Source organism: Varroa destructor, unplaced genomic scaffold (assembly GCF_002443255.2).
Source record: "Varroa destructor unplaced genomic scaffold, Vdes_3.0 BEIS01000002.1, whole genome shotgun sequence".
Lineage (NCBI taxonomy): Eukaryota > Metazoa > Arthropoda > Arachnida > Mesostigmata > Varroidae > Varroa > Varroa destructor.
The window spans coordinates 57,386,625-57,413,674 of NW_019211455.1; the positions used below are offsets into that span (position 1 = coordinate 57,386,625).

At 41.6% G+C, this 27,050-nt stretch overlaps 2 protein-coding genes and 1 long non-coding RNA gene across 7 annotated transcripts in view; 1 reads left to right on the forward strand and 2 right to left on the reverse strand.

Annotated features, from left to right (window-relative positions):
- The window catches only part of LOC111244627 (uncharacterized), a 37,958-nt gene extending 26,458 nt beyond the window's left edge, over positions 1-11,500 (reverse strand). For all 3 annotated transcript variants that reach the window (XM_086978751.1, XM_086978750.1, XM_086978748.1), the window contains exon 1: positions 10,203-11,500. In XM_086978751.1, the coding sequence (XP_086834877.1) occupies positions 10,203-10,554 (352 nt within the window). In that variant the 5' untranslated portion in view covers positions 10,555-11,500. The remainder of the gene's footprint in view (positions 1-10,202) is intronic.
- LOC111244625 (uncharacterized) lies at positions 514-24,820 on the forward strand. 3 transcript variants are annotated; one of them, XM_022791906.2, is made up of 7 exons: positions 514-661; positions 2,514-2,561; positions 4,975-5,018; positions 16,575-16,809; positions 18,175-18,329; positions 21,338-21,671; positions 22,814-24,820. In XM_022791906.2, the coding sequence occupies exons 2-7, from the start codon at positions 2,531-2,533 to the stop codon at positions 22,945-22,947; spliced, it is 933 nt and encodes a 310-aa protein (XP_022647641.1). In that variant the 5' UTR covers positions 514-661; positions 2,514-2,530; the 3' UTR covers positions 22,948-24,820. The 3 variants fall into 3 exon arrangements, with proteins under 3 accessions (XP_022647641.1, XP_022647640.1, XP_022647642.1); XM_022791905.2 differs by having other exon boundaries at positions 526-746; XM_022791907.2 differs by lacking the exon at positions 514-661 and adding an exon at positions 1,089-1,110.
- Positions 16,460-20,512, reverse strand: LOC147758042 (uncharacterized). The gene is made up of 2 exons (XR_015320015.1): positions 20,000-20,512; positions 16,460-19,792 (listed from the first exon to the last, which is right to left on the reverse strand). It is a non-coding gene; the product is annotated as an uncharacterized LOC147758042 (long non-coding RNA).
- Positions 24,821-27,050: the final 2,230 nt, after the last annotated feature.

Sequence of the window (27,050 nt, forward strand, 5' to 3'; positions counted from 1 at the left end):
GCGTTAACCGGGTGTCGTTACCATCTTTTACGTAATTGGTGTCTTCTCATTTCACCTTCTCTCGTTTATTTCTAGCGGCAAAGCTGCTGCCAACCGCCATTATTGCTGTTCCCTTATGTCTTACACGTTTTTAGCCACATTGCTTCTGTCTTTAACTCAGGCGTTAGCAGCCCTTCTGCTCGCGGATCTTCTACAGCTCTCTCGCTTGCCGCCGCGCGCAATCCGCGCTGCAAACTGTGGCACACATGGGGCATCGCGTCACCACTAGCGTCGCCTGCCGCCACCACCGCTAAGGGAAGCACTTACTGTCATCTTCCCTCAGTGCCTGTCGCCTTTTCATGCGTCTTCATGTTTAGGATGATAACGTCGAAGCGACGTTGATGGCCGCTAGCGCCGCGGCGGTGGCTGTCCCCTTCTCATCTTCACTCTTCCCATCGTTGCAGCCGCCGTAGCCGCGGTCACGGGGCAGCCGCCGCCGGCTCCGGTGATGGTGGGTTGTTGTTATTATAAAAGCTCCTCGTCAGCCCCCGTCCAGTTCGTGTGTCTTGTCGTTCTCGTCGTATGTCCTCCGATCCGTTGTTTCGTTCAGCGTTGTGTGTCTATTCATTATTCCTATTACCCATACCTCCTCCCTCCCCCCGCAGCTCCGTGACGAGTCTCGGTTAGTAGTTTGCGTTACTTAACAACTAACAACAATAAGCGTGTTCGGTATCTCTAACTGAAACCATCGTCTTCGTCGTCGAGAGGTAAGCGGTCGAGGTCGCATTGCTGCAAGGATACGGAGGCGCGTGAATAGATAATGGATTTTAATTTTGACGATTGTGGATAGCTTCGTGGGGATGACTATAGAAACAGTGACCCTAAAAAAGGAAAACGCGAAAGGATCGATTTTTCGACGCCTTATGCAATATGTAGGCTCGCAGGATGACAATTTTAGCTATTAGTACACGTGGAACTTTTATCGACGACAACAACGTAATGTTGCAGCGGCGTCGTGAAGAGTTCTTACTTAACGTTGACCAAGGATACTTAAGCGTGAAGTGCTCTAGCCACAAAAATTCACCGTGATGCCTCAGGATATATGTATCTGTACGACTTTTCTAGTTATATGTATGTACGCATCCAATGACTACAAATGCGGCGGCGAACGGTCGACCGACCGTAGTGGTCGCACAGGGCAATCCATGTGTTCGGTGTCACTCCTTTATTGTATTGGATACTCCTTGATTTTATGGCATCCAAGGAGCAAAAAGAGTGTTGTGGTAGTGCCGTCTGATGATACGAGTGATTTGCACAAAAGGTCGTTTTTTCAGTGACAGGCTTTACTTTTAAGCGAAGCACGAATGTTCACTAGGAGACGACTAGAAAGGAGATAATCGGTGTTCTGATGTTTCTTACTAAAGCTATATTTGTTTTATTCAAAATGCAAGCAGATCTAAGGCAGATAAATTAAGTCTCCAAGCTTTCGTGAAAAATAACTCGTATGAACTGCGCACATTCGGAAGCAATAAACATCAAAGTAACGGTAACAGCAATCTATTATAAGCGGTTCAGTTAAGCTTTGTTTTCAGATTGATTAAATCTATTTCATACGATTCAGGATATGCACTTAGAAACCTAAGGCCTTAACGGGTTCTAGTGCTTTCCTGCCTTTTAACGCTCATTGAAAAATATGCCGTCAACTTCATACGTATTTGGGACGTTCCGCTCTCCTTTCCCCGTGCTACTCCGTTTTTTAATTGCCTAAAACCACGAAGTTTTAGTATCCCATAAATATGTCCTATGCACTGCGTGGACTGATGTTCTATGAATTTCGATGCTAGTTTTGCAGAGAGAAGATTTAAACAAATCTAGTGCTAGGTTTGATGAATCACATGAACCAGGGATACTCTTAACTTGCCCGTAAAAGACGTGAAAGGAATTAGAGCTGATGATCTTCAGTCGTGGTGTAGCGATGCGGCCATAACATTTACCCTGTGGATGACCAATTTTGACCCCCGGGGCGTAACACTTCCGTAAAGAATCCACTGGCCTTTTGGCCAACAAAAGAACCGCTTCATAGCGGGAACAGTAGTAGCCGTACGGTCTTTGCCCCGCTTGACGACTCTTACGCCGCTGGAAAATCCTTGCGACGATACACGACACTGCAAACGGAGCATTCGTGCGAGCACGAGCTTCCGCCCCTTTTAACCGCTACGAACCATAGCTTCATAGCATAAGACCGCGTTTTCCTCGTACAAAGACGTACATATTGTACCTAACGCATTAAACAGTACAAAGCCTAACCATTTCATGTGTCCGTATTATTTATACAGACCAAAGCTTTGTCGGTATTGTTACTGAAGTTGTAGCACGACTAAGAGGCTTCTACTAGTCAAATTCATCATCTCATTTGTAAAACTACAGTAGTACTTTGTATTCGTCCATCCTATATAGACATACTACTCAGCACAATTTTTCTGCTAAACGGATTTTATGCTTCTACCTAATGGAAACAATTTTTTTCGTTTCAGAAGGAAGGCGGTGAATTATGAAGGTGTTCACCATTGCTCTCGTGGCCGGTAAGTTAGCAAATAGTGGCCACCATTATATTGAAACGTTTCTTTCTAATCTAGTTACAGAACAAAAAATGCATTTTAGCTTTTCACAAGTAAACGTGTAGATTTCTTTAAGTTCTCTTAAGTTGTATGGACCTAGCCAGACCATTCTGTACACGGTCCAAAATCTAAAAACAAATTGACAAGTTCCGGCCTAACTTAATATATCCCGTGTTTTTGATTTGCTATATTTGACGCATTTTTTTTTTACCAATCGTTTTTTCTCAATGAAAGGAGAAAGAATGATATCTATGGCCTTTGGATCAAGGCCCAATAACTGCAATTCGCTTAGTCAGATCACGTCATCAGCTCCTTTTTTTACTTGAGCATTTTCCCAAGGAAGTCCTTGACAAAACGTGGAACCTTGAAGAGAAACCCCAATAAGTGGAATACGTTTCGTTTAAACATTAAACCAGATGTTAACTTCCAGTCACGAGATCGGAGATCAGCAGGGTATTACCTTAAGCTAGGTGTCACAGTCGCGTAAATAATCCCTAATGACTAACTTTAAAGTAGCCTGTCCCCACAAGCACATACTTACATTGTGTGCTTAAGCATTTGTCTTGTAAGAGTGACCTTACTTCAAATACAGGAAGCTTTCTAATATCGTCGTGATAGCGGTTCCAGAGTGATACCTAATTAATAGAAATAGATTAAAATCGATTCCCTTGTTCTGACCCTTTTAGCTATCTACATAGTGGGTCGCTGCGCTTCGTTACATTATATTCTACATATTCAATCATACGCCTTTACCTTCCCAGTTTCGACTATCCCAGAATATGATGGCGGCATCACCAACACCGTACGATAATACCGACCTACGCCCAATATGGCTGTAGAAGGATCAGTACTATCTTCAGTTGGCCATCATTGCGCCAGTGGTCCGACATAACTGTATTTGTGCGTACGCGCATCAGCTGTATAGCGGAATAAGCAGTGATCTGCGGTATATGTAACATCATCACCGTTGCCAACGCATGCGACCATTGCTTCGGCTTTGTCTGTCTGCTGGGTTAAGCGTCTGTGTGCATTTACCTATCTGTCCATGACGGTTCTTGACGTCGCCCGAGCCGCTTGCCCATTAAAAGATCGTTTGTCGCTCCGTACGTTGCCGCTGTTTCATGTGCAGCTGCAACGACTTCGATGGTTCTTGGACGAGTAATCAAACAACAGTTTAGCTTACCGCACTTTTCACCGTTATGTTAAATAAAGACGACGGTAACGCCTGGTTTTGTCCACCATTGAGTGTTGCTGTTATTTTAAGTCCTGACCAAAAGCATCCGAATCGTCCAATTCTGTCGATGCGTCGTTTTTCGCTGTTGATGATCATATTGAAGTGGTCACGCTTTTAGTGACTATACCGCTTCCGGCGATATCGGCGCAGTTGCGTTGTAGCGGCGCCAAAGGCGCTTACGGGGACTGCGCGCAGAGCTGCTAGAAAAACGGCTCACAGAACTTCTGCGAACGGAACAGGGATTCTATAAAGAAATAGTTGGTACACGGGGCGCTAAGACACGTGCTTCTAGTTCGCTGCGCGGGGGATTTGCGACCTCGGACAGCGGTGATCGTAGCGCCGACGACAACAGTACGGCTTCCGTAAGCGTCACATCACCCGGCGACAGGAAGAATAACTAAGCGTCTTATTATATACTTAAGGAAAACAAGTAAATAGAACAGCTGGTCTCGATACAATGATATCGAAAGTAACAGTTGCCGAAAGTGACTGGCCGATAACAAGGCCCATAATTCAGTAGAACGTCGATAGATGGTAACGTAACTGTTTGCCTAGAGAACAGTTATATGATCGCCATGATCTACTGCTTTCCTTTGTGAATATTTATCTCTGTATGTATAGACATCTAAAACGGTATCAGGCTACAGTGTCTATGTGCGAAGCTCTGTCCTGGTAAATAAGCAACACCCATTTTGACGTGATCCGCATTGGAGACTAAATCTCTCTGCATGTACAGTTATCGACGTAATAGAGCTGGAATTACTGCCAGTACACAGTTAAATCTCTTCAAAAAGGCACCTACATATCATTCAAACGAATTGTAGAATCCTCATGCGTAGGACAACGCTGCTTCGCTCGTTCGAACTGTAAACCGTTACGTTACGATAGCTAGTCTGCTAGTAGAGCTTGTATTTTACCAAAGCAGAGACTAACGATCAGCCGACAGCAGGCCGCTATAAGATAATCCCTTCGTACTTGGTAGTGTAGCGCGGTTCTGTATCTAGGGAAGCCTACGTGACGGTTACCTTGAAATGGGAAGCAGAGTCCTTGTCAATGAAAATGCCGTTCAATACGGTCGTGAACACATATGAGTCAGTATGATTCGTATTTTTCTGATACACGTGTGTTGTTTTCATATTTCAGCTGTCGGCAGCCAAGCGGTTTTTGCGGATCATTCCGATAAAGGGGTAAGTTTTATTTTTGTCTCTTGCACCCGTTTTGCTAAAACTCTTTCATGTTACATATAAGATTTATAACCTAAAAAAACACGATCGCAACCTATCGATAGTAACAGCGTTTTATCCATTCACAAACAACACATCTCCAGCTAACATAGAAGAAATCCGGGTCATTTTAAACAGTGATTCGATAGGTTCGTCAAAGTCCACCAGAAGTTGTTCAGGCAGACAGTACTATTTTAGATTATAATACCATAACGCAACCTGCTTACCAAGAAAGCAGTGGCAATCATCCCTAATCAAAGGGCATCTCAAAATCCAACAGGGTGGCCAAAACCATCAGAGACAGGCAGACGGATGGACCTTTTATCGACGACTGCATGCTGTCTTCACATGAAGTTCACTTCTGCCACCGATGCTGATGGCCAATAGTTCGCTATATAATTATTGCTAATCTTGTTATTTGGCGCTTATTGTTTAGCCTTTATCATCCAATCCTGATTTGTGACATTTCAACTAAAATGGCCACATGATGCCCACAGCAGCGAATATTTGCCAGGAGCCATTGAAAAAGCAAACGGCGAGACATAATTAGTCGCCTGGACGGCGACTAGCGTTGCCAAGTTATCCGTTGCTCATTCTCTCTTCGGTTTCTGGCCGTTAGCGCCGGCAGAGGCCAACAAGGCCGCGTTCATTCATACCTGCCTCTCTCGGTCCGACTGCATCGTTCACTTCTCGTAACGAACGTTATCGACGTTGGAATGGCCGCGACCTTCAGATCATCTGCGTGGTCCGACGCGCACGGAAACATTTGCTGTAGCAAGCAACAGCCGTAAGTAACAGTTGACCATCGGGTGCCCCGATCTAAGGCACGACGATGCATCGAGGCTGTGATTAAACAAGTTATGAACGTGTTTACAATTCTCGGCTATGTTAACACTGCCAACAACTCGACAACAGATCGTAGCTGAGCAATGGCAATCGCCAACGGAATTGAATGCATTGGATGGCGACGTACCGATGTTACGGGAAATTGAGATGAACTCTCTACGCATGGTGATTACACAAGGGCACTATGTGTGAGGTGATAGTTTTCAATGGCACAGGTTTCCAGTAGCTTCTTCGGTCTCTGTTCGGTCTACGGGAAGGCCTGCAGGCAGAACGCGCCCGGTCTTTTCAAACAGATACAGCAAACAAAGCTGATCTGGCATTGCTACCGCAAATCATCAGCAAATAAAAACCGTCCATATAGAATCCAAAGAATTAAATCGAATGGAACGAACCGTCAGTCAAAATCATAAATATTAATATTTTTCACGCGGGAACGAATAGTATAGATCGGATTAGGTGCATCTTTAAGATGACATTTGAATGATTATCATCTGTTCGTAGCATACATAGTTAAACGTTAGCATTCTAGCCTTTATCATACTTGGTATGCGTTTTCGATAGCCTACAATAAGAAAACTCTCTAGTTCGTAGATTCTGACCTCCCAGACTATATCTCTGGTAAAATAAGGTTGCGTAGTTGCCCTGAAAGGGGTCGATTTACTTTAGGAGATCATACTTGACAAAAAATGTTCTTGAATGTTCTCGTAGATTTATTCACCCTATTTCTAAAAGACTTGCAACTCTTTCGTCTTGCGCATGCTCTGCTACAAGCAGGGAAGCTAGTTGTGCTATGTAACCTATCGCCTAACCTAAAATACACACGATTGCTACGTACAAATCTGTTATTCAGATAATGCTTAGTAACTCTCTGTCGTTCGAGAATAGGTTGGCTTCGTGTCATTTACTTGGTCACAATGATTGCGTCATTGATTTCAACGTAATTTTTTATGTTCTTTTAGTTTTCTTATATATGTTCTTTTATTCCATTTTGCACTTACGTCATCACGAGACTCGTCATAAACGTCTTCGTAAAGCTCTGAAGGGTCTTTAAGGTGCAATAAGATAAATCTCCTTCGATTTCGCCGCTTATTCGCCGTGAGGTACATAATGTTGCCTGCATAACTATATAATATTTTGCCTTGCTTTAGATTACATCAACGACACCCGTGTCGGGCGTAGCACCAACGGACCATTGTCATCGGTAGCAAGACATCATTATAATGACAAAAAGGTGCAAAGGATTAGTAATACCAGTGGTGGGCTTATCATGTTCTACGTGTGAAGTAATACCAATCAATACGTTTACAAAAATGGAATGAAAGTCCTTTTCCCTACTTCTTTATCCAACCTCGTTTGTCGTTCTCGTTATCCAGCCATTGTCGAAGGGTCAGTCGTACCTTACCAAATCATTGCCGCGATCCAATGACTTTGTCTCTAGGCTGTTGACTCAGCTCAGAATGAACGGTTTCGCAATCGAATAGTATTATATGCGTCCGTTCATCTAACAGTACTTGCTTTCCAATATGTACAAGTTAAACGGAGACCGGGGGGGTCGTCTGTTAGCAACTGTTCCCGGCGCCGCTGTATGCTTAGAAATAACTCGATTTCTAGACCGACGATGGCTACAACGAGCGCTGAAGTAAGCGAACGAATGATTTAATGCCCGCCTTTAACCATTTTGCATTTCGTATTCTTACGGAATCTTATTTTTACTGGCGCTCGTCGTCTTCTCCTAGAATTTTTTCCAGTCTGTGCCTGATGATGTCAGGAACCGACTTGATTTCGGGTCGATGCATTGTGTTGACAAATTGTGGTAGAGGCCAGGACGGCCAACACCCAACGCAGCACGACTATTCTGCAAGATGATGTCGTTGTCGGTAAGACATTTCTGGTGTTCATCGATTGTCTCGTCCTGTGCATAAATAGGGATTGAATTTCGAATCTGTTCGCATCTCGTGAAGTAATTTTCTCGCCGGGTACGTGATCGACGACAAAGCGTATCTGACAGAATTTTGAGCATCACTATGTAAACGAACGTGTTAGCGGCGCCAAAAGTATTTTTATGAGAAATGTCCCCGTCGTTCTTTGACTCTTCTTCATAGTTCCATAGTAATGGTCCACAGAATTTCAGCAAGTTGGCTATTGGTCATATCAAAATCAAGCAGACAGATAGTAAATTTAGTAATGATAATGAGTTAGGTTATCCAAAATAAAATACAATTACCTAGCAGATGTCTATGTATTAATTTGGGAGTGTATTGACACACCTAGGTTGAATAATGTTGGTCCGATAGCTGTGGCTAACTGTGTCATCCAGACGCTCGCATACAACGGATAAACTCATTTTAACCGGCTAGTTCACTCTAACTGACAAGATCAACGATGGCGGCGATTTCTTTCTTTGGTACAAGCCAGACTTCGACCTCGTTTGTTGCCAATAATGCAGTTATGAAGTTCTTCTGCTTAATGGCCATCGGACGAATCTTACTCTCAAGTGGCGCATCAACTGAGGTAACTTAGCAGGAACAACAGGGAGAGCTGGGCTTGTTGTGACCTACCATACTTGTTTGCTTTTAACACAGACGAAAGGATGGCAATAAACGCTGTTAGTTTGCTAGTGGACCTCGCCAAGCAGAATCCATCATTGACAAATACTAAAATGACGTAACCCTATTCGTCTAAAAAGAAACAAACAAAAGCTGTCTGGCTGATGTCGCGTCCTGTTGATCCGAGTGAAGATATAGTATCTCTATCGACGCTTCGGGTATTATTCGATATCGCCCACCGGGTCGTCGGACATTCGGCATAACTTCGCACGCGCTGTCCTTTAAAGTGTTCCTTTCGTTCTCGGCGCATATTTTCGCAATGGCTACGTACGTCCCTGCCTATAGTCAGGATTATCAAAATGCAGGTTTTTGTAAAGTACCTTCGCGGATTATCACGTACACAAAAACCGAGCGCAACGACGCGCGTCTGACAACAGAGGCTATATAACTATTTGGCTGCATATAAATATAGGTCTAGGTAGAACTTGTTACCTCTGTCGGTTGTTAAATCAGGTCTACGTGAGTACGTCGAAAGGGCAACAGCTACTACAAATGGTGGTGTTACAAATATGCCGTTCCCCCTAAGCCAGGTGGGCAACCTCTTTGTGATCCTAAAAAATTGTCAACATTGGTACCCAACGTCGGCTGCTCGGACACGTCACATATGACAAATGCAGACTCACTTGAGTAAGTGCATTCGTGTTAAGAAGCAAACTGTGCCTCGTTTCTTGGTGGACAGGTTTCTTGCCGTGAACTTTATGGAACTAAGTCTATCCTACTGTCGTAAGGCGTTAACTGCAGCAATAGTCACATACATACAATAATAACCAGTCGTTGCAAGAACCACTGGCAACAGTGACGACTGGGGCTTAACTGAACATCTTAATGGTCATCCTTGACCTTTGAACAGTGACCATGTGCGGGTCTGGCTCTTCTTCAGTTGCTGACGTAAAGCTAAGCTATTGAATAAAATAGGTAAAACTTTTGCCCGTCTCAACTGTACACCGTCGGTCTGTCCCGCGCCCATTTATGATAAGCATCTATCTGTCGCTACCGGTGTTCCGTGCCATATGTCATTTAGAAGAAGCAGGAGACAGCATACAAAAAATATCGTACCAAATTAGGGTAATTTACTAAAGGACGACTTGACAAGTGTAAGTTTTTAATTAGTTATGTGTATAAAACGTCTCGCTTCGGCTCTCCTTATGTAAGGAACAATGTTTTGGCGAACTAAAGAAACGATTATGCTTCCTCGACTATGCAAAGAATCGTTCATCACTTGTTTCCTTAATACGAATATATCATAATTGCTTTTTTGTGAACTAGACAAATGTTTAGTAGCACATAGCTACAGCGGTCGAAATCTGTGAAGAAAATTTTATCGCAACCTAATTCACCCCTTTGATAAAATGCGCGTTATAGAGACATCTAAGAACTTATTCTCGATCCATCTGTGGGTATTTTGCGGTGATAAGACGTTTGGCGAATTTGTAATTATTTCTGTGGAACTTAATAATTAAGTGACGCTTCTGTCTCGCTGTCCAAATTAATTCCACAGTTATTAAATACATATTTTTCTTCTGGCTTCACCGCACACTATTTTCTTAACGGGTCAAGTATTACGAAGAGATTCTGTCATGAATTTCTTCCACGTTCAAAATACGCCTGCTCATTTTATCAATACATCTTGCATGTAAACACTTTTATCAGGTTAACTTAACAACCGTTACATGGACAGGACAACTATTTAACTTACCATTTTTAAAATCCGGTAGGCGTTTAACTAAGGGCCTGGCTGGTAGCTCTCGTTTAAGTGCCCCTGTACGATTCTCTGGAGTAAGAATAGTGTTAAAACAAGTACCGATCCAGGACCAGGGACATAGGAGCGCGTGAACTTGATTGATGCTGTTGAAGTTTGAAAATATCCACTTGAGCCCCACACTACTGCGGCCCAGTATCTGTAGACGAAGTGTGCACATTAACTTCTTAAAAAGGGGCACACTAAACAACAGGCTTGAGTAAAACGCCAGCCCAAATTTCAACATCCATTTGGCACTATCTTCCTTCGAAGAGACTTCGTCTTCCTTTTGTTCAGTGGGGAACAACATATTTGTACTACACACTTTCAAGCCCTTGCTTTTTGTATAAGTGGCATATTCATGTTTTTAAGCTTGAGGCCATGTGCCTGTATGGGTGCTTACCCGGATAGCCTACATTTTCCTCTCGGCCGAATATAGCTCATTAGTGGTCGGCGCAGTGTCCATTGACAGAAATGACCAAAATGCAACTGGGTATATGTGCACACATCTGCTGTACAGGCAGAATTTACTATTAGATGATGGTAATGCTCATGCTGGTTGTGATGACGATGGATGGCAGCAGCAACAGTGACAGAACTATGGTACCCCTGTATCACCCGCTTCGTGTCACAGCTGTCCATCATGCAGGATCGTCCTCACCGTCGTTCCGACCTTGTTCCTTTCTGTGGCGCCGCTGGTGGAGCAGCGACAGCCTTCAATTGTCTTGTTGACATCACCGCCATCATTGAAAACATCTACTACTACAGAGCGGTCCAGCGCAGTAACAATCAACGCATCAGCCAGTAGCTCAGCAAAACCAAAGTCACGGTTATCACAACGATAACGCCAAAAAAAAAGCCTAACAACAACAACAACAGCAATGACAATGACAACAGCATTAACGATACTGGCTGCATTAAAATAAGAAATAACAAATAATACCTCATCGTCAGTTACAACCACAACTGCCCCCTACCAACATATACGTGTACGAGAGTAACTGTAAAGTACAACGAGGAACGGGCAGCCTAAGACAGAGAGCGAAATGGTGATGGTGACGTTAATCAGCGCTTCGACTGACGTACAGCTGCTTCTTCTATTATAGTGGTTACTGTTCCCGGACAAAATAGCGACTGCCTGTTTTTGCGGAAGCCACCTCTATTCTGTAGTATAATGCTGGATCTAATGGCAGCAAAACAAAATGGTATTATTCATTGGTGTGCTATCCGAACGCGCCGCTGGTGCATCACTTCGAAGAAATAGCACCGTTCGGTAGGACAGTTATGCCGATGTAATAGAAGCAGCGACAACGGCGTACACGTAGACTTATTGAACGACTACAAAGGGACGTTACTGGGTTAGAGTTGAAGGGATATGCAGACCAAGCCGGCGCACCGGTAATATAAGGCCATCTAGGCCGCCATTAATCGTTGACTTGTTGACGTTTGGGTACCTGTCCGCGCAAGAGGCTGCACCACGTAAGGGTCAATACCTGCGAAGGCGGTCCTTGGAGTCGCCTGAGACTTTCGGGCAAATGGACTTTCTTTGCTAGGTAATTTCACAATCACCATAGGAGCTCCTGATAGCGAAATGCATGAGGGATGGACTAGCCTCTAATACGATGAGCAGTCCTTTGTCAAAAATACGACCCTAGAAACGGTATGCAATAGCACTGCTACAGAAACAACAGGGCACAGATACACTATTCATAGTGCTTGTCTATGAACTGCAAAGAGTTGAGAACCTAGCCTCAAGATGAAACGTATAATGTAATAGACAAATATTCGTATTCGTCGTTTATGTGTAACCATTCATTAGATTCACAACGACGTAATCTACATCTAAAGCAAAAGACGCATAGATGGAACAACGCTGCCAGGAACAATGCTAAAAAGCCCGCCAAATTATGCATGTATTTGATTAATGTCTATGCAGAAAGAGCTCACCGAAATTACACACGATTGTATAGGCTATCTCTGAGAATTACTACAGGATACTCGTTTACGAACCAACAAGCGTCCTGGATATTCTGACCCAGCTGAAACAATTGGTAACCATTGTCTAGTTCAGTCCAACCGTACTTCATGACAAACGATATTCTACGTTTCCATATATACCTTCAAAAATGGCGCACAGATATTAGTATCCTATGCCTTTGTTAAAATGTCCGATTATCCGGGCTAACACAGGCGAGATAGAAACGCATAGAAGGCACAAGATGACTTCAAGTAAGGCTTTGCTGATTGAAATAAATCATGCAGACATTTTTTTGAAAGATTTGATGACATAATAATGGATTTTCCAATTGTCGCCTATTATTTTCCGTTTTTAATCGTAACACCTTTGTTCTGGACCAACAATAACAGTACTTGAGTCTATCATAGTCGCGCAATAATTTAGGTTCGGTTTTTTTTTGTAGACAGTGGATATGATATGGACGACGCGAGACATGTGGAACTTATCACCAGGGCAATCTATATTATAGATAATTCTACAATACGTGATTTCCTTCCAAGCTGGACGCATTTTCCCGTTAAAATGTTGTAAATGAAGCGAGGATAACGATCGAAACATATCGTTGAGACCCGATGCGGTTGAACCATTGTGCTTATATTTAAGCTTATGACTAAATCGGGTCGACCCGTAATATATGCACGCGACTAAAATCCCCGCACTACGTCTACTCAACTATATTACAAGAATCAATCTTCTGGATTCGATCATGAGTGATTATTTTCACTCCCTCGTTGAACAAATTACTGTCGTCAGCAGCTGATGCGGCTTCTGCTGTGAACTGTCCTTCTGGCTACTCCCACAATCTTTGGGACATCATTTCTGCACCAGCTATAGTGTTTAGTGCGGGGAGTTCTGTTGATCTGCGCTGGAAGCAGCCCCATCAACAATAGTGCTATATCCATCCATTTTGTACTTCTGTTCCCGAAGTATACGACCCGCCACTATTGAGCATTGACGCTGACGTCCCACCGCTACGAGTGTGGCAACGCCATTGACTCAGCGCTTCTTTTGGCTGCGGTCTTCTTCGCCCAAGACCATAGTCGCCGCCCGGATCGGCCGGGGCGAAGAGTCACCGACGACCATTCATTGGGACACAGTGTGGGATAGGCGTTTCGAAGCTGAATCTACCCCAAGCCTAAGATGCCTCGAAGTAAAAACAATCGCCTATATTAGTGTCAGTATGACTTCTATCAATGTCGGTGAGGCACATCAACGGAGCGGAGTGGGAGGCTCTTTGAACCATACAAGAGCTGCTGTCGGGTAGGCAGACAGCGCTGATATGTTATCATGAAAGCCACAGAATTTCAGTATAATCGCATAAATACATAGCAGTGGCTAGTGGATGCCGTGAGACACCATTCAGATTGAAGGAAAAGGCCAGATATTGCTACTGCTGCTACAGCCACTTTCAGTGGTGTGAGCTATGCGCAGACTCATTTGTCGGATTCTCGGAATTTAAACAGCCGAGGCATAGAGTATTCGTTCGACAACACCGTCCCGTCACGCGCGATTTACAATCATCTGCTATATTTGGATAATCTGTGCATACATCAAAAAATGGGAACGTTCATCTATTCCTCTTGTTATCTGCAGCTTCACTAAGACACTGTCGTCGGCTGGTGATAACGTGCATGCACAACCGAAGTTAGAAGACAAGATACGGAAAATTTGTTACCCATTTAATCAGTTCAGACTATGTTCTCCGGGAACATATAGGAAATAGTATTCCATGGAAATGCTTATATTCATTATTAATCATCTACCATGCGAACACAGTTGTGAGACGTCCTGCTAGCATCACGTTGCATAAAGGACGCTGGAGTCTATACCTGATATCCGAAATTCGTGCATAGGATATATGGCCTCGAATAGTCGCTATTAATGCTTCCGCGTAAGCATAACTTTTTGTGTTGGGCTTAGGCAGAGTGATCCGGGAAATCTATCTCTCCTGGGTATTCCTGATTCTGAGTCTACATATTACCACGAATAAGGCCTTGTGATATTTTTAACTCTTTATGAACGCCTTTTCTTTATGTTAAACTAAAACAATTAGTATTCATAATACACTGTGACAAACCTTTTATGTTCGTATACGTATACGTATATGTATGTATAAACTATTAACAATTGGACACCATATCCACGCTCCTAGCCGCCTATTGTGAAGAAGTCACGTTGAATCCGGCTAAATCCGTTTGATATTTTCTGTTTTTCTATCGGATCTTAAATAAGTAACAAAGCTCTTTTTTGTAAAATGTTTTTTTCTAGACGTTCTAGTTGGACATCATTGTGTGTATGCGACATCGAAGACGGTATCTAAATGAACTGTTTTTATTAATCCTCTCAAGACGCAGCTACGATATCTGTGTATTCCCATTATATGTCAGGGTTGGACTTGACAAGCACGGTTCTATGGGATAATGTGTATGAGAAAAGATTTCTAGGTTGCATTAAACGCTCTGGATGCTATCGCATAGGGCTTTTTACAAGCCGCTATTACGGTATTGCAGCCTGAGAAACTTCCCCTAATTATGCCAATAGCGAATAAAGCGTTTCCCTAAAATTATGAACCTTCAGGACAATAGAATATTTATTTACCAGCCAAATGGTACAGCACGTAAGTCAGTCCTGCTGGTTTTTTTGTTTGGTAGACATTTTATTTGTCTGGCAAGATAACGTTTACAAAATTTCCAATTCGACACACATATCGATCTTTTGTTCGGATCTGGTTCGGACTGACTCGACCTTCGTAGTTGGTGGTGGTCACTTGAACAGGCTTATTTTACATGTCCAATCGATGTATTGTTAATTACCTAAACTGGCTACTATTCCAGCATAGGATTGCAATCATGGAACAGATAATTGCTCACCGGTGGCATCTTCAGTTCTCTTCTGACGCATACAACGGAAACGCTACGACCATTATTATTGTTTCAATGCAAGAGACGAATTAAGTTATCTTGCTATGTTACAAGTTAGTTTAAATATGTGCTAAACAACATAAGAATCAAATACATTATGGAGAATATGTCCATGTTTGAGATACAACGACAATCTTTCTGCAAGGTCCTAACGGCCCTTATTCCAGGTAGCCACTTCTTAGAACTGCTCGAACGTTTCGAGAAGTCGATGCGATCGGCTCCGTACAGATAAACCGTATAGTTTCACTTTGGTGTGCATGACGGCTAGGATTGTACTCATCTGTTTGGCTATAGCGTATATAACAACAGAAAGCTGCTGAGACTCAGCAGCTTTCTGTTGTTTTATTCAATGCGGGCTCAAGCTAAAGGCGCCATTAGTAATCATCAACATGTTACCGTACTGTTTCTTCAAGTCTACAGTGACAGAGCTAGCCAGAACAACAACTGTCTGTATATCGTTCCCCTGATGTTTTGCGTCCCGGTTTGTGCCCTTCCCCGCCCTCCATCCGTCTGCCCCCCCACAGTTCAACTCGACCCGATCCAATCTACAATCTTCGTATTACTATGCTCTCTTCTTTGGTACCTATAACTATAATCTGCTTCATCTTCTCAACTCTCATTAGCCCGGCTTACGACGTTGTAATTACTGAATATTACGAATACAAACGAACAACAACAACAACAACACGATATTTCAAAAGGAGGGGCCATGCGTCTCGGCTGCGCGACTTAACATACTGTCGCGACATTTTAAAATATTTCACCTTTTTTTTTTTTTTGTAACTACACTACGTCATATGACGACGGTAAAAGTAAGCATAAACAGTACCAAATTTTTATGTGAACGTTGCATGCGTGTTGCACGCACACATTCAAAACAATCGCCTCCATATTAGCATCTATAGCTGAAAATGTTAATTTTGCAATTCCTTATTCCCTTAAATGTGTTACTTACTTTATCACTACAAGGCGCTCGTGCTATTGTCAGCATGAGCTGAGCTGTACCTCAATATAATATTCTATTAACTGTACATTTTGTCAATGTATTAACAACGAGTCATGTCAAAACGAGGAAAGTCGACCACAACAGTATCAGGGCCATCCTGTATATCAGTAAAACATCCAAAGCAAATAGGGCCGTTGCACTACTATTTAAGTCAAAAGCGCCTCACTCCCTTGAAAAGGTGAAAGGAAAGGAGAGGTTTCTATTTAGAACGCTGCTTAAGGCAAACCTGAAAAGAACTAGCAGTACCATGGAAATAAGATGAAGGTGCATATCCTGATACGTATACTGATTATTTTATTGCTATTAAAACGTCTTGATACTTATCGCAGAAATACTGCTGGATTAATGGGTAAGACTTAGTCTTTTCATATACGATTTCATTACAGTTCTTGAAGCGTCAAGGCTATGCGCGTCCGGAACTGCCCGATGAAGAGGACAATGTATCTTGGGACGATACGCCATCGTATCGACCAACCTCGCCCCCGCCGCGAAGGAACACCGAAGTCCAATCTCAGGGGCGAATCCCGCGTCCTCAGCCAGCACCAGCGCCTCCTGCACCTCGACCTCAACCCGCTCAACCATCCCAAAGACCAGTTTCTGCACACGGGGCACACGGCGGTGGTAAGTTTCACTAGACGAACGCTGGACCGCGACACCGTTTCTATAATCCTATAGGGGGTAACGTGTTTTCTTGCTAAACTTAGTGCACTTGATCGGGTGATTTAGATTCGAAACAGGTGAACATAGAGACACCTTCTATTTCGTGCTGAGAGGGGCATCAGCTGTGTGAAACAACACTTAAACTCGAAGAAATCTAGTTATTCAAATCAAGAGGCCGCTTCAGTCAGCTTTAATCCGTACCCTATAATATCGATATGACTTTGATTACGTAGCATAACACGACCATATGCGCGTTAATGTATTGTGTCGTGCAGGCGTGCTCGCAGTTTACTGAAAACGCACGGCCATCAGGTAGAAGCGTCGCTCAAAAATGAAATGGTTAGATAATTGTTCAATGCTAGCTTTAACAGTATGCTAACAAAATGTTACCTCAATAGTCTTTAAAGGACGTTACATAATACGCATAATTACATTATTTGACTATTTTGAGCTTTGAATAGCGGCTATAGGTGGCTGCCTGCCAGAATTACACTGTCCGTTAAAACGACCGTTGTGAAGGCAGATGGCGCACTGAAAATAGGAAGATCTTTAGATATCATCATTCATTTCCTTTGAACTAATTTTTTTAAATGCAAATTAGCATTCATGTGGATATTTTTTTTTTGATATATAATATTGTGTGTACATGAGTGTGCATCTTGCCGCAACGGACTTCGGTCAAAGGCGAATGAATGCGAACAGGTAACTTCAGGGTAAACGACGTCCTTAGCATCTCGAAAACAAATAACAAACTATTTTATGTTGATCACACTCAAGCTGATCTGTTTAGTGCCATTGGATCGTTGAAGAGGCTCATACGGTCCCCCATAGTAGAATCATCCACATGAGACGGCTTGTCATCGATAATGAACAGTTTTTTTTCGGTTGCTCACGCGTTTAATTTTCATCCTGTTGTTTCTACTGAAACATATATTTTCAATGTTTTTGCTATAAAAATGATAAAACTGATAGCTGAAATAACTTAATGGATCCATCATACACATTGTTTAAGTCTACAGTCTGCGTTCTAAAAGCGTGCGAAGTTCTCGGATCATCAAGCGCGATATCAGGTATTGGAAAGACATCACGTATGGATCACGCTAGCCTTACATCAACATCAATGATCCGCTTCAAGTGTAACCAACATTTTGATTATTTCTATTACTTTCTAATTAGTTATCAATGAAAAAGCAACGTGCAAGCAAGTATTTGGTTATGCATTGCGTATAAGTATTTAGCTGCGACGAGGAATATATCTGTGTTTATTTATGCTATAATCGAGCTTGCCTAACGCGGATATGCTCCTGCTCGTTTTTTTTTTCGCAGATGACTACGACGATCCGGCCAATTGGCGTCTAGAGGACTCGATTCCGGGTAAACCCGAGTCTGACTATCCCACATTCACAACCATTCCCCAGACCGCATTTGACTGCAAAGGACAAACTCCCGGATATTACGCTGATATTGAAGCCCGTTGCCAGGTTTGAATTTGATATTCGGTATATAAAAATGAAAATTCTTTTAGGGATAACAGTTAAGAGAAATTATTTTTAAAAAAATTATACTGGAACGACCTTCGAATGCAACGACCCCAGAGCATACTGCCCAGAAACTCAACGGATGCACGTTTTCAGCATAAAAGGACAAGGAATCTTGACGCCGATTGGGATGTCTTGGCTGAATAAACCCAGTATTACTTATTTTGGCCAATTCGTGTCTACCATATACACGTATTTCAGTCCTTAGTTGAAGCCATCGTAAGTAACGCGTATTCAGTATTATAGATTTTGCGCTTTTCTGAAAGGCTCTACTTTATTACTGATCAAATTGGTGTTAAGTTTTACAGCGCTAAGTTTTAATTATTGTCGTGTCTATATCTGCGTGTTGTGTCTTTACTGATTTGCCCACCATATTTTAAATTTTCAACAGTGAATCGGCACAGAGATACTGACTTCATTGTAAAGGCCGTGTGAACTCAGAAGATCAAAGTCAATCATGTTCTGGTGTAACAACAACTCTTCCTTCCAATGAAAGACATATCCACATTATGTAAAAAACATCTTGGATCGTGAACATTGCTCTGTGTAGTAACGCTTATTTGAACCGGAACCTGGTCCGGTTACAGCCGTGTCATTTTATCCCATTTATGTGTCTCTATGAGAAACAAAAATACATGCTTCAAAAATGCCGAATCATCGGTAAGTCGACCGTTTTGCTGATTGGCAATTTCCTTTTGGCTCGATGTAGAAACAAAATGGCTTCGTTTGTATCAAATGATCAAATAGTGACTTTAATTGAAAATGCGCCGCGGGTTTGGCAACGGAAGCTATATAAGGACTCCAACGAAAGAAATTGCAGAGCACAGAAATTTCAGTGCGGTGTATAAGTAAAGTACCGCATCAGAAAAGAGCCATTCACCTGTCGATAATGGGTTTAATGATGAGTTTACGGACTCAGCGTTTCGCCTTGCACATTAGGCCTTCATAATAGACATAGACATAAAAACACTGTAATAACGTTGTCTTCCAAGAGTTCTCCATGTACATACTTTAAGTGATGCGCGAACCTACCGATTAAGCTAATTCGTTCGGAAATTTTCTAAAGTTTATAGACCTTTATGAGAAACCCTTGCATATGTGCAGCAGAATCGTATTCATATTCTACTCTTGTTTACATCGTGATGGTTTTTAATCGAATAACCAGCTGGAATACGGGAAAGATGTTCCCTTGTTTTTAGCTGGACTATGGTAACCCGCTCATCAGTAATAATTCATTGGAGTACGTAATACGATCAGCATTTTGTAACCTTCTAACTTCTTTATCCGAGGCTCCATTGATAAATCTACAAGGCGACTTCGGTATCGTCCTGGCTGGGGTATCCTTCTAATGAGCTCGTTACATCACCTTTTGGTGTTCCGTCACTTTAGTGCGACCACATTTACCTCTGAAACGAAAGAAGTAGGCTTGCTTTTTATATCTGACATTAAAAAAAAAAAATGAGCCCACGGTTTGTTACTCATACGTCAGTTTCTTTTCCCTTAACAATGACGTGTACATCAACATATGCACATCATAGTACGTATGCTGTGTTATGTAAACGTAGTAGTTAGGCGCGTATTGTCTTTGATACAGCTTAAGTTTGCATTATTACCGCTGCACAAACCAACTTCGTCCGTTGGCGTCCATACGGGTTAGGTTTGAGTCGGTTGTTATAATTATGTTGTCCGTTTCGGACGCGCGAATCAGTGAGTTGCAATAGGTTCTTCGTGCCACCGTAGTCGCTACCCTGTGTGAAGATCCAACTGGGATACTAGTTGCTGGATCTTGCAGTACCTACTATTATACTAACACTTAAAAGATTCACTACTACGAGTCTCATATGTTCTGCCTTTTGGAGCAGCACCAGTTCCCGTTCGACATTTGCAAGCAGTTGATATGGGTGGCCAGTGCGTCATCGTCGTCAACAATTTTCTTCTCGTCAAGCACTTTCTCATTGCAGAAGTCGTCTTCATCGTCGTTACACACCGATGCCTATGACGATAACCGACGACGATGATGATGATGATCAGTGACCGTTGACAACGACGAAAGATTTGGGGCGATTTGTTCAGTCACCGTAGCGCGAATACGTTTTGGCTGCAACATGAAACGGTTTGGTGGTTCATCACTGTGTGTGTCTGTGTGTACCGCCAGAAATGATAAAATGCGAGCGATGGGTAGCGTCGCTGGCGCTGATTTTACAGTTGTTTTTGCTTCTAAATCTGTGTAAGTAGTCGACGTTGTTTTTCTTGAGCCTTTCGTTGTTAGCCCTCCGCCCGTGCAACTGGTACCTGTATCTATTTTTGTCACTCCGTTTTTGACGCTAAATGCTCGGGTGATTAGCCGTCAGAAGAATTTTAACGGATAATAAATAATGACGAAACGATTTTAGCCAAATGTGAAAGTTGCCTAAAATCTCGAGCCTAAAATTCCTATTGTCTGTAAACTATATTTGAATATTATAGTGATTAGTTCATCAGTTCAACGAAAGCAGCGGCTTTACCGAAACCCATGTAAGACGAACGAGGAAACGAAGTGAGGACGCATCAATTGATTCTTACTGATCAAAGTGTTTTTTAAAGAATCCCTCAGCATCTATTTTAGCTCGTTATGACCGTCAACATATCGTATTATATATATATTAATTCTCCGCTTATAACCGCTTATCTTTATGTAGCTCAAAAATAGACAAATAACCATTTATGTATATAAATCTTTGCCCCTTCTCTTTAGAAGGCAATGACTACTATACGTTACGTATCACGCGCCAAATTATGTTCGACAGCCGCAGAATCGCTACTTAAAATCTCAAATAGATATTCCTGGCTGCATATGCTACGGCGCTTTTTATTAAATAGACAATACAAACAAAAATAATGTTGTTTCCATAAAGCTACCAATTTGAACACAATCAATTCAGAATGAAATCGCTATTTTCTTATTTGCCTAGGTGTTCCACGTTTGCGAGGCTGACGGTAAAAAGAACTCGTTCCTTTGCCCCGTGGGCACCATTTTCAACCAGCGTTACTTCGTGTGCGATTGGTGGGCGAACGTTGACTGCGCGTCGTCATCGTCCTATTTCGGACTGAACAACGATCTGTATAAGGAGCCTGAGCCCCGACCTCAGCCTGTCCCTCAGCCTGTCCCTCGTCCTGCCCCACGTCCCGCCCCAGCGCCTGCCCCACAAGCTCCAACCCAGCAGCCGTTCAGAAACACCCGTGTCGATTCCCAGTCCCGCACTCAGCGTCCGGTCATTCCGGAGCCTGTGACTAGACCCGCTCCTGGTACGTTCATTGAACAGTCTGCAACAACTACAACATATGAGACAGAATAATAGTTAGGCTTAATAAGCTGTCATGTTTCTTTTTTTTTTTTTTGCTTTTCACATCGACAGCATTCTATGTATTGCAGTGTAATAGATGCACCCAAAGATTCTCGCTTACCGTAGACAAAAAAGGGCATAAACTGCAACGTAATGTCCTGTACTAAAGTTTCGAAGTCGTATTGACCATGGATTATTCAAAGGAAGTATAGTCTATGGTATAACTTTGTACCGTTTGTGGTGCTTTGTAACTGCACAGCGGTTGGAAATAAATACAGGCGGATACAAGGCCTATACGCAGAGGTTTTGCGTAATTCAATTTCTCATTTGATCTCGGCTTCCACTAGTAGTATTGCCGCTTCTGATAGTGAAGCTACGGACTCTCGTGATTTGAATTAAAGGAACAGAGGCACTTTGTACTTAGCGAACCACACTTGTAGTTACCTTCCAACTGCCAAATGCCTAGATTCAAAACTGGCATTGAAGACTATCAAATCGATTTCGCTTAATTCTGTTTTATTGTTCACCGATATAACCGTAGATCATGATGATGTTTCGGAGGCGTATAAATACGAGTTCATTCAGCTAAAGTGTGTGCACGTATCTAACCGTTTCTCAGCATCCACCTACTGTCAATCTAAGTAAAATCAGATTACGATTACAAAGGCTGATAGTTATCGTTCTTTTTAGGTGCGTCGTTTACGCTGTTACCTAAAGGCAAATCATCATGGCCGAAACGCTAAAAGCACCGATACAAAATTACGAAATTAAATAACAACAGGAACCTAAAAGTCTATAAAATATAATCTAAAAAAAAGTCATTGAAGAATGTATCGTTTTTTTTTCGTTTTTTATAATGAAGTTTTTAAATCGAACATTTAAAAACCTGTCAAACCCAATTGTTGCTAAAGCCACTTTTTTTAGAATTAACACAAGTATATATATGCATGACAATGTTTCAATGAAATCTTGAGATAAACAATGTCAATTCCATTGTATTATCTTTATATCCACTAATTCTGCCCTTTTCCGTCTTTGCAACCTCCTTTCTGGAACGTTGTCACCTTGATGCTGATACGCGCCAATACGCGGATGTAATCACAGCGTTCACTACTCCGAGACCGGCCGCACCAGCGCCTGCCCCCCAGAGGCCGCGAGGAGGCGGCGCTTACTCGAACGATTTCGATGACGCCGAAAGCAACATATCGCAACATCGTGTTTGGTACATCCGACATTAACGTACCAATCTAGCTAACGAAATAAAAATTAAAAAATCACGAAAAAAACAGTAAGAACGAAAAACATCTCGTAAACAACGAAAATGTCAAGTCCTCCCTTCTACCCTTTTCGCAATAGTTAAATCTCGTCACTGCTCAGATAAGTTCTGCTGGATAGATACCATGCTGATAATGATGACCAAAATTTAGCGTAAAAAACAACACGAACACGATGAAAAAGGGTGTAGAATAGAGTATGCCACCAGGCGATATGTTAACTTCAACTGTCGATCACCATCGTAGACCCAACCCGAGACAAACCCAAACGCATGCTGTTATGGATGGGAGATGTACTGAAGAAGCAATTCAGCTATAGACGCCACCGCAAAAATAGACTTGGTGTGGTGTCGAATGACGAATGCATCGTTTACGCGTAAATCGAGGCAAAATATGGGTTGGCAAAGATCTTTGCTTCCAAGTCCACGTTAACGGGCCTTGTTCCACGCCTTTCCAAGCCTTGATGTTTTACTAAGAACGTCTAGCCTATTTATTGAGCTCGGGTTTTAATAAGCAACGGATAGTTTTAAAAGATGATTCAGGCATATTTGAATGATTAACATTTCAAAAAATCGATACATCTTTTCTAGAGAGCCATTAGGCCATCATTAACAAAAAGAACTTGTCTTCAGAAACGTAAACAGACAGCTGCGACGAGCGAGATAGCAGTACTATTGTAACTGATCAAACAGCACGGTACTATCTAGAGGTAGAGCCACAGACATTCGGGCATACTTCTGAATCGTTCGATGCGGGACTTCAGCTCTCAAAGACCACATAGAGCAAACACTGCAGTAAGTTACATGTTTATATATGATATCGATATCGACTTCGAGTCAAAAAGAACGACAGTTAATTTTAGTAGGAGAAATGAAAAATTACATATTAAGACATTTCTGTAAATCACATTCTCGGGCAGACATGAGGAACACAACAGTGCTGCTAGTAAATATATAAACGAATCGATCATACGGTTAGCCTCTCGAGTTGCGATCGAGCAGTATCAATTATTCCTGCCGGTAGAGTCACACTGAGTATTTATGATATTTGCAGTGCGGATCATTCAGCCCCTGTACGATAAAGCTATCCGTCAATGTGGCACGGCCATTTTATTTATTGCAATCATTTTGGGGAAAGGGAAAATCAATATTTTTTTAGGGCAAAACGATCAAGTCCCGCCTAACAGACCAGCAACATAAAGACACCAAGTCACTTAATCCTCGCCGAGTCGTGGAGTCAATTTTGAAATTTTTTTTTTGCCTTCCTTCTTCTGATGAATTTCGAATAACCTCAACGCAATCAAATAGCAAGACGGAAACGAATCAAAAATTTGCGCCGATATTCGACAATCCAGCCGCCATACTGTCCATGTTTTAATGAATACACTGTAGTAAAGAGAAGTACAAGATAACCATAAATGCAGCAAAAAAACGTAGATAGAAATTTATTGTTAACGAAAAAAGAATATATCTGGACAACTGATAACTACTGTTGCAGTAGTAGTTGCCACAAACGGTAGCTGAAAATATAAAAGGATCCTTATGAAATACCTATTTTATATCTACTTGGGGCAGGTCATTAATGAATGAAGCGTTTCGAAATAGAAACACAAGACACTTCTCCTTTTCGTATGTACATAATAATAATGATGATGATAAGTCTTATATAATAATAATAATAATGAGGTGAAGCGATGAAGATGATAAGGGTAAGATTAATGATAAATATATAAGTAAGCTAGCACGTTGTGTACGTCATCATTTATATATCGTTTTGTTTGATGTTGAAATGATGGTTTTTTTAAATAAATTTTTGTGCAAAAAATAAATAAACTGCACACTTTTCATTTGTTTTTCATTGCCTTTAATGTATATATATATATATATATATATATATATATATCATATGTATTATAGGCAATAAATATATATCATTGATTACTTGCACTTCTGTCAGGTACATACACAAGCTGAATATGGCAGCACTTTATATATTTTATTAAATATTTTAATTGGCAAATATGGTAAGCGAATGCTATCATAAGCTTCGATCACATGTAGAATAGAAGCAAGTTCACACATGCCCGTACAGTGAGTTTTTATCTGAACGTTGCCAACAATAGCCACTCCTTATGTTGTAGTAGCTACTGGATATTGCCAATACATTAACTATTTGCTATTGCGCTTGCAGAAAAGCCCTATGTAGTGGTATCGGTGCAATTTTATCTTAAATCTGTCTGCGTATTGTGGTAGCAACAACGTAAAACTAACGGGAATATCAAAATGACAAACTCTCTTAGGAAGATCTGCTATAAACTGATCAATCTTGTGCCATTTATCAGCAGATAGTTAGTAGTAGGAAGAAAAGGACGACTGGATGCATTGAAAAATGTTTGAAGAAAATCACACTACAATGCTCATCATAGGTTAGCGGTGTAAGTTACAACAGCATATTGGCATATACCAACAGCTAACTTAAGCAGACTAGGCTGAGACATTTTTTCCATATGAAAACAAACAGTTAATTCGATGAATATTCCAGCAAAATCGAATACGCGAAAAAAGGTCGATTAAATAACTCTGGTAGCGTTCGAGGCGTCTGACAGAATAATTTACTTACTGTAACCTTTTAGTTCGACTGGAGCATATTAATGCTACCTGAATAAAACAAACATGTATACGCAACTGTGAGGATTGTATAGAGGGCAGATTTTTTAGTTTGAAATCTCCGTTGACGACTCTGAGCATTTTGATGCACTTCACCCGGTAATGGTTTTAAAGATCGTTTGCATTAATATAGAAGTGCGATAATTTCAATAATAGTAACACTTTATAAGTGTTCTGGTATAATTATCGTGCCAAGGAACGCATAACATAGACGTATGTGTGCTCCCTCATAACCTGATAAGAATGCGTTAAATGATTTGTTCTCTATAGATTATACACTTACACTGGAACACATAGGCTTCCTAGTGAGGCTCTATTGTGCTGTAGTTTCTCAAGGAACTGTATGCATCCATCATAATTATAAATATTATTGTTCACAGCAGAAATACAGCTTTCTTGCAAGAATATCCGTCTTAACACGTTCTACATAGACAGAACGATCATCAAGTACGGAAATTGTTTCAAGTAACTGATCCTGAACTTATCCACGAATAATCATACTTCAGCAGAGCACATGACAAACAGAGTGCGACGGGCGATGGTTGCGAGGGTGAAGATACGTGCGCCTTCAAAACTTTTCTTGTGTACGGCTGGCTTTGTGATTTTTATTGTTTGCTGTGGAATTGAAATTGTCTTTCACTGAAAGAACTAGTCTTAGACTTAACCGAGTCAAGTCTTTTTCCTTGAACCATGGACCTGCGTCGCTTAACGTTGAATTAATACGTATACCTTTTAGGCGACCCGCCGCTATTCTTGGAGGATCTGCGTGGCAGATCCAAGCGTCTTGGAATTTCATTAACGCACAGCAGCGAAAGACAGTGAAGACCGGTCCCGATTTTCATAATATGGGAGCTACAGCTAATAAAACCAGGAAAAGATCACTCAGCATAACCCGATACATAGTTTTTCGTTTTTACAGTACATAGGCTTCATCACACCAGACGTGACAGAGAGGGTTTGTATTTGCCAAGGGCTGCGTGTATCTGCACCAGATTAGGCATCCTCATATAGGCAGTATCATACGGTGCAATGCCATCGTTGGGCAGTCTTCTCAATCGGGCACACCAATAATGAAATAAACAATATTTCGATTCATACGTTCATGCTACACATAATTATATGTATATATATTTTTTTTCCTAACACATTATATTGTATAATAAAATACTTTGCTTTATCAATTCTTAATGGCAATAGCTTTAATTTTTTAAGATGCAGATAAGATTAGAGAAAAATTTCTAAAAGGAAGCCATTCCTGGTAAAAAAAATAAGCGAACTTATATTTTGTGTATACATGTAACAGTAAATTTGAGTTCCGCATTATTAAAAAATTAAAATTAGTCAGTATGTGGTAATTAAAAAAGATCAGTATGTATCTTTGTTTTTAAAGAAGACATCACG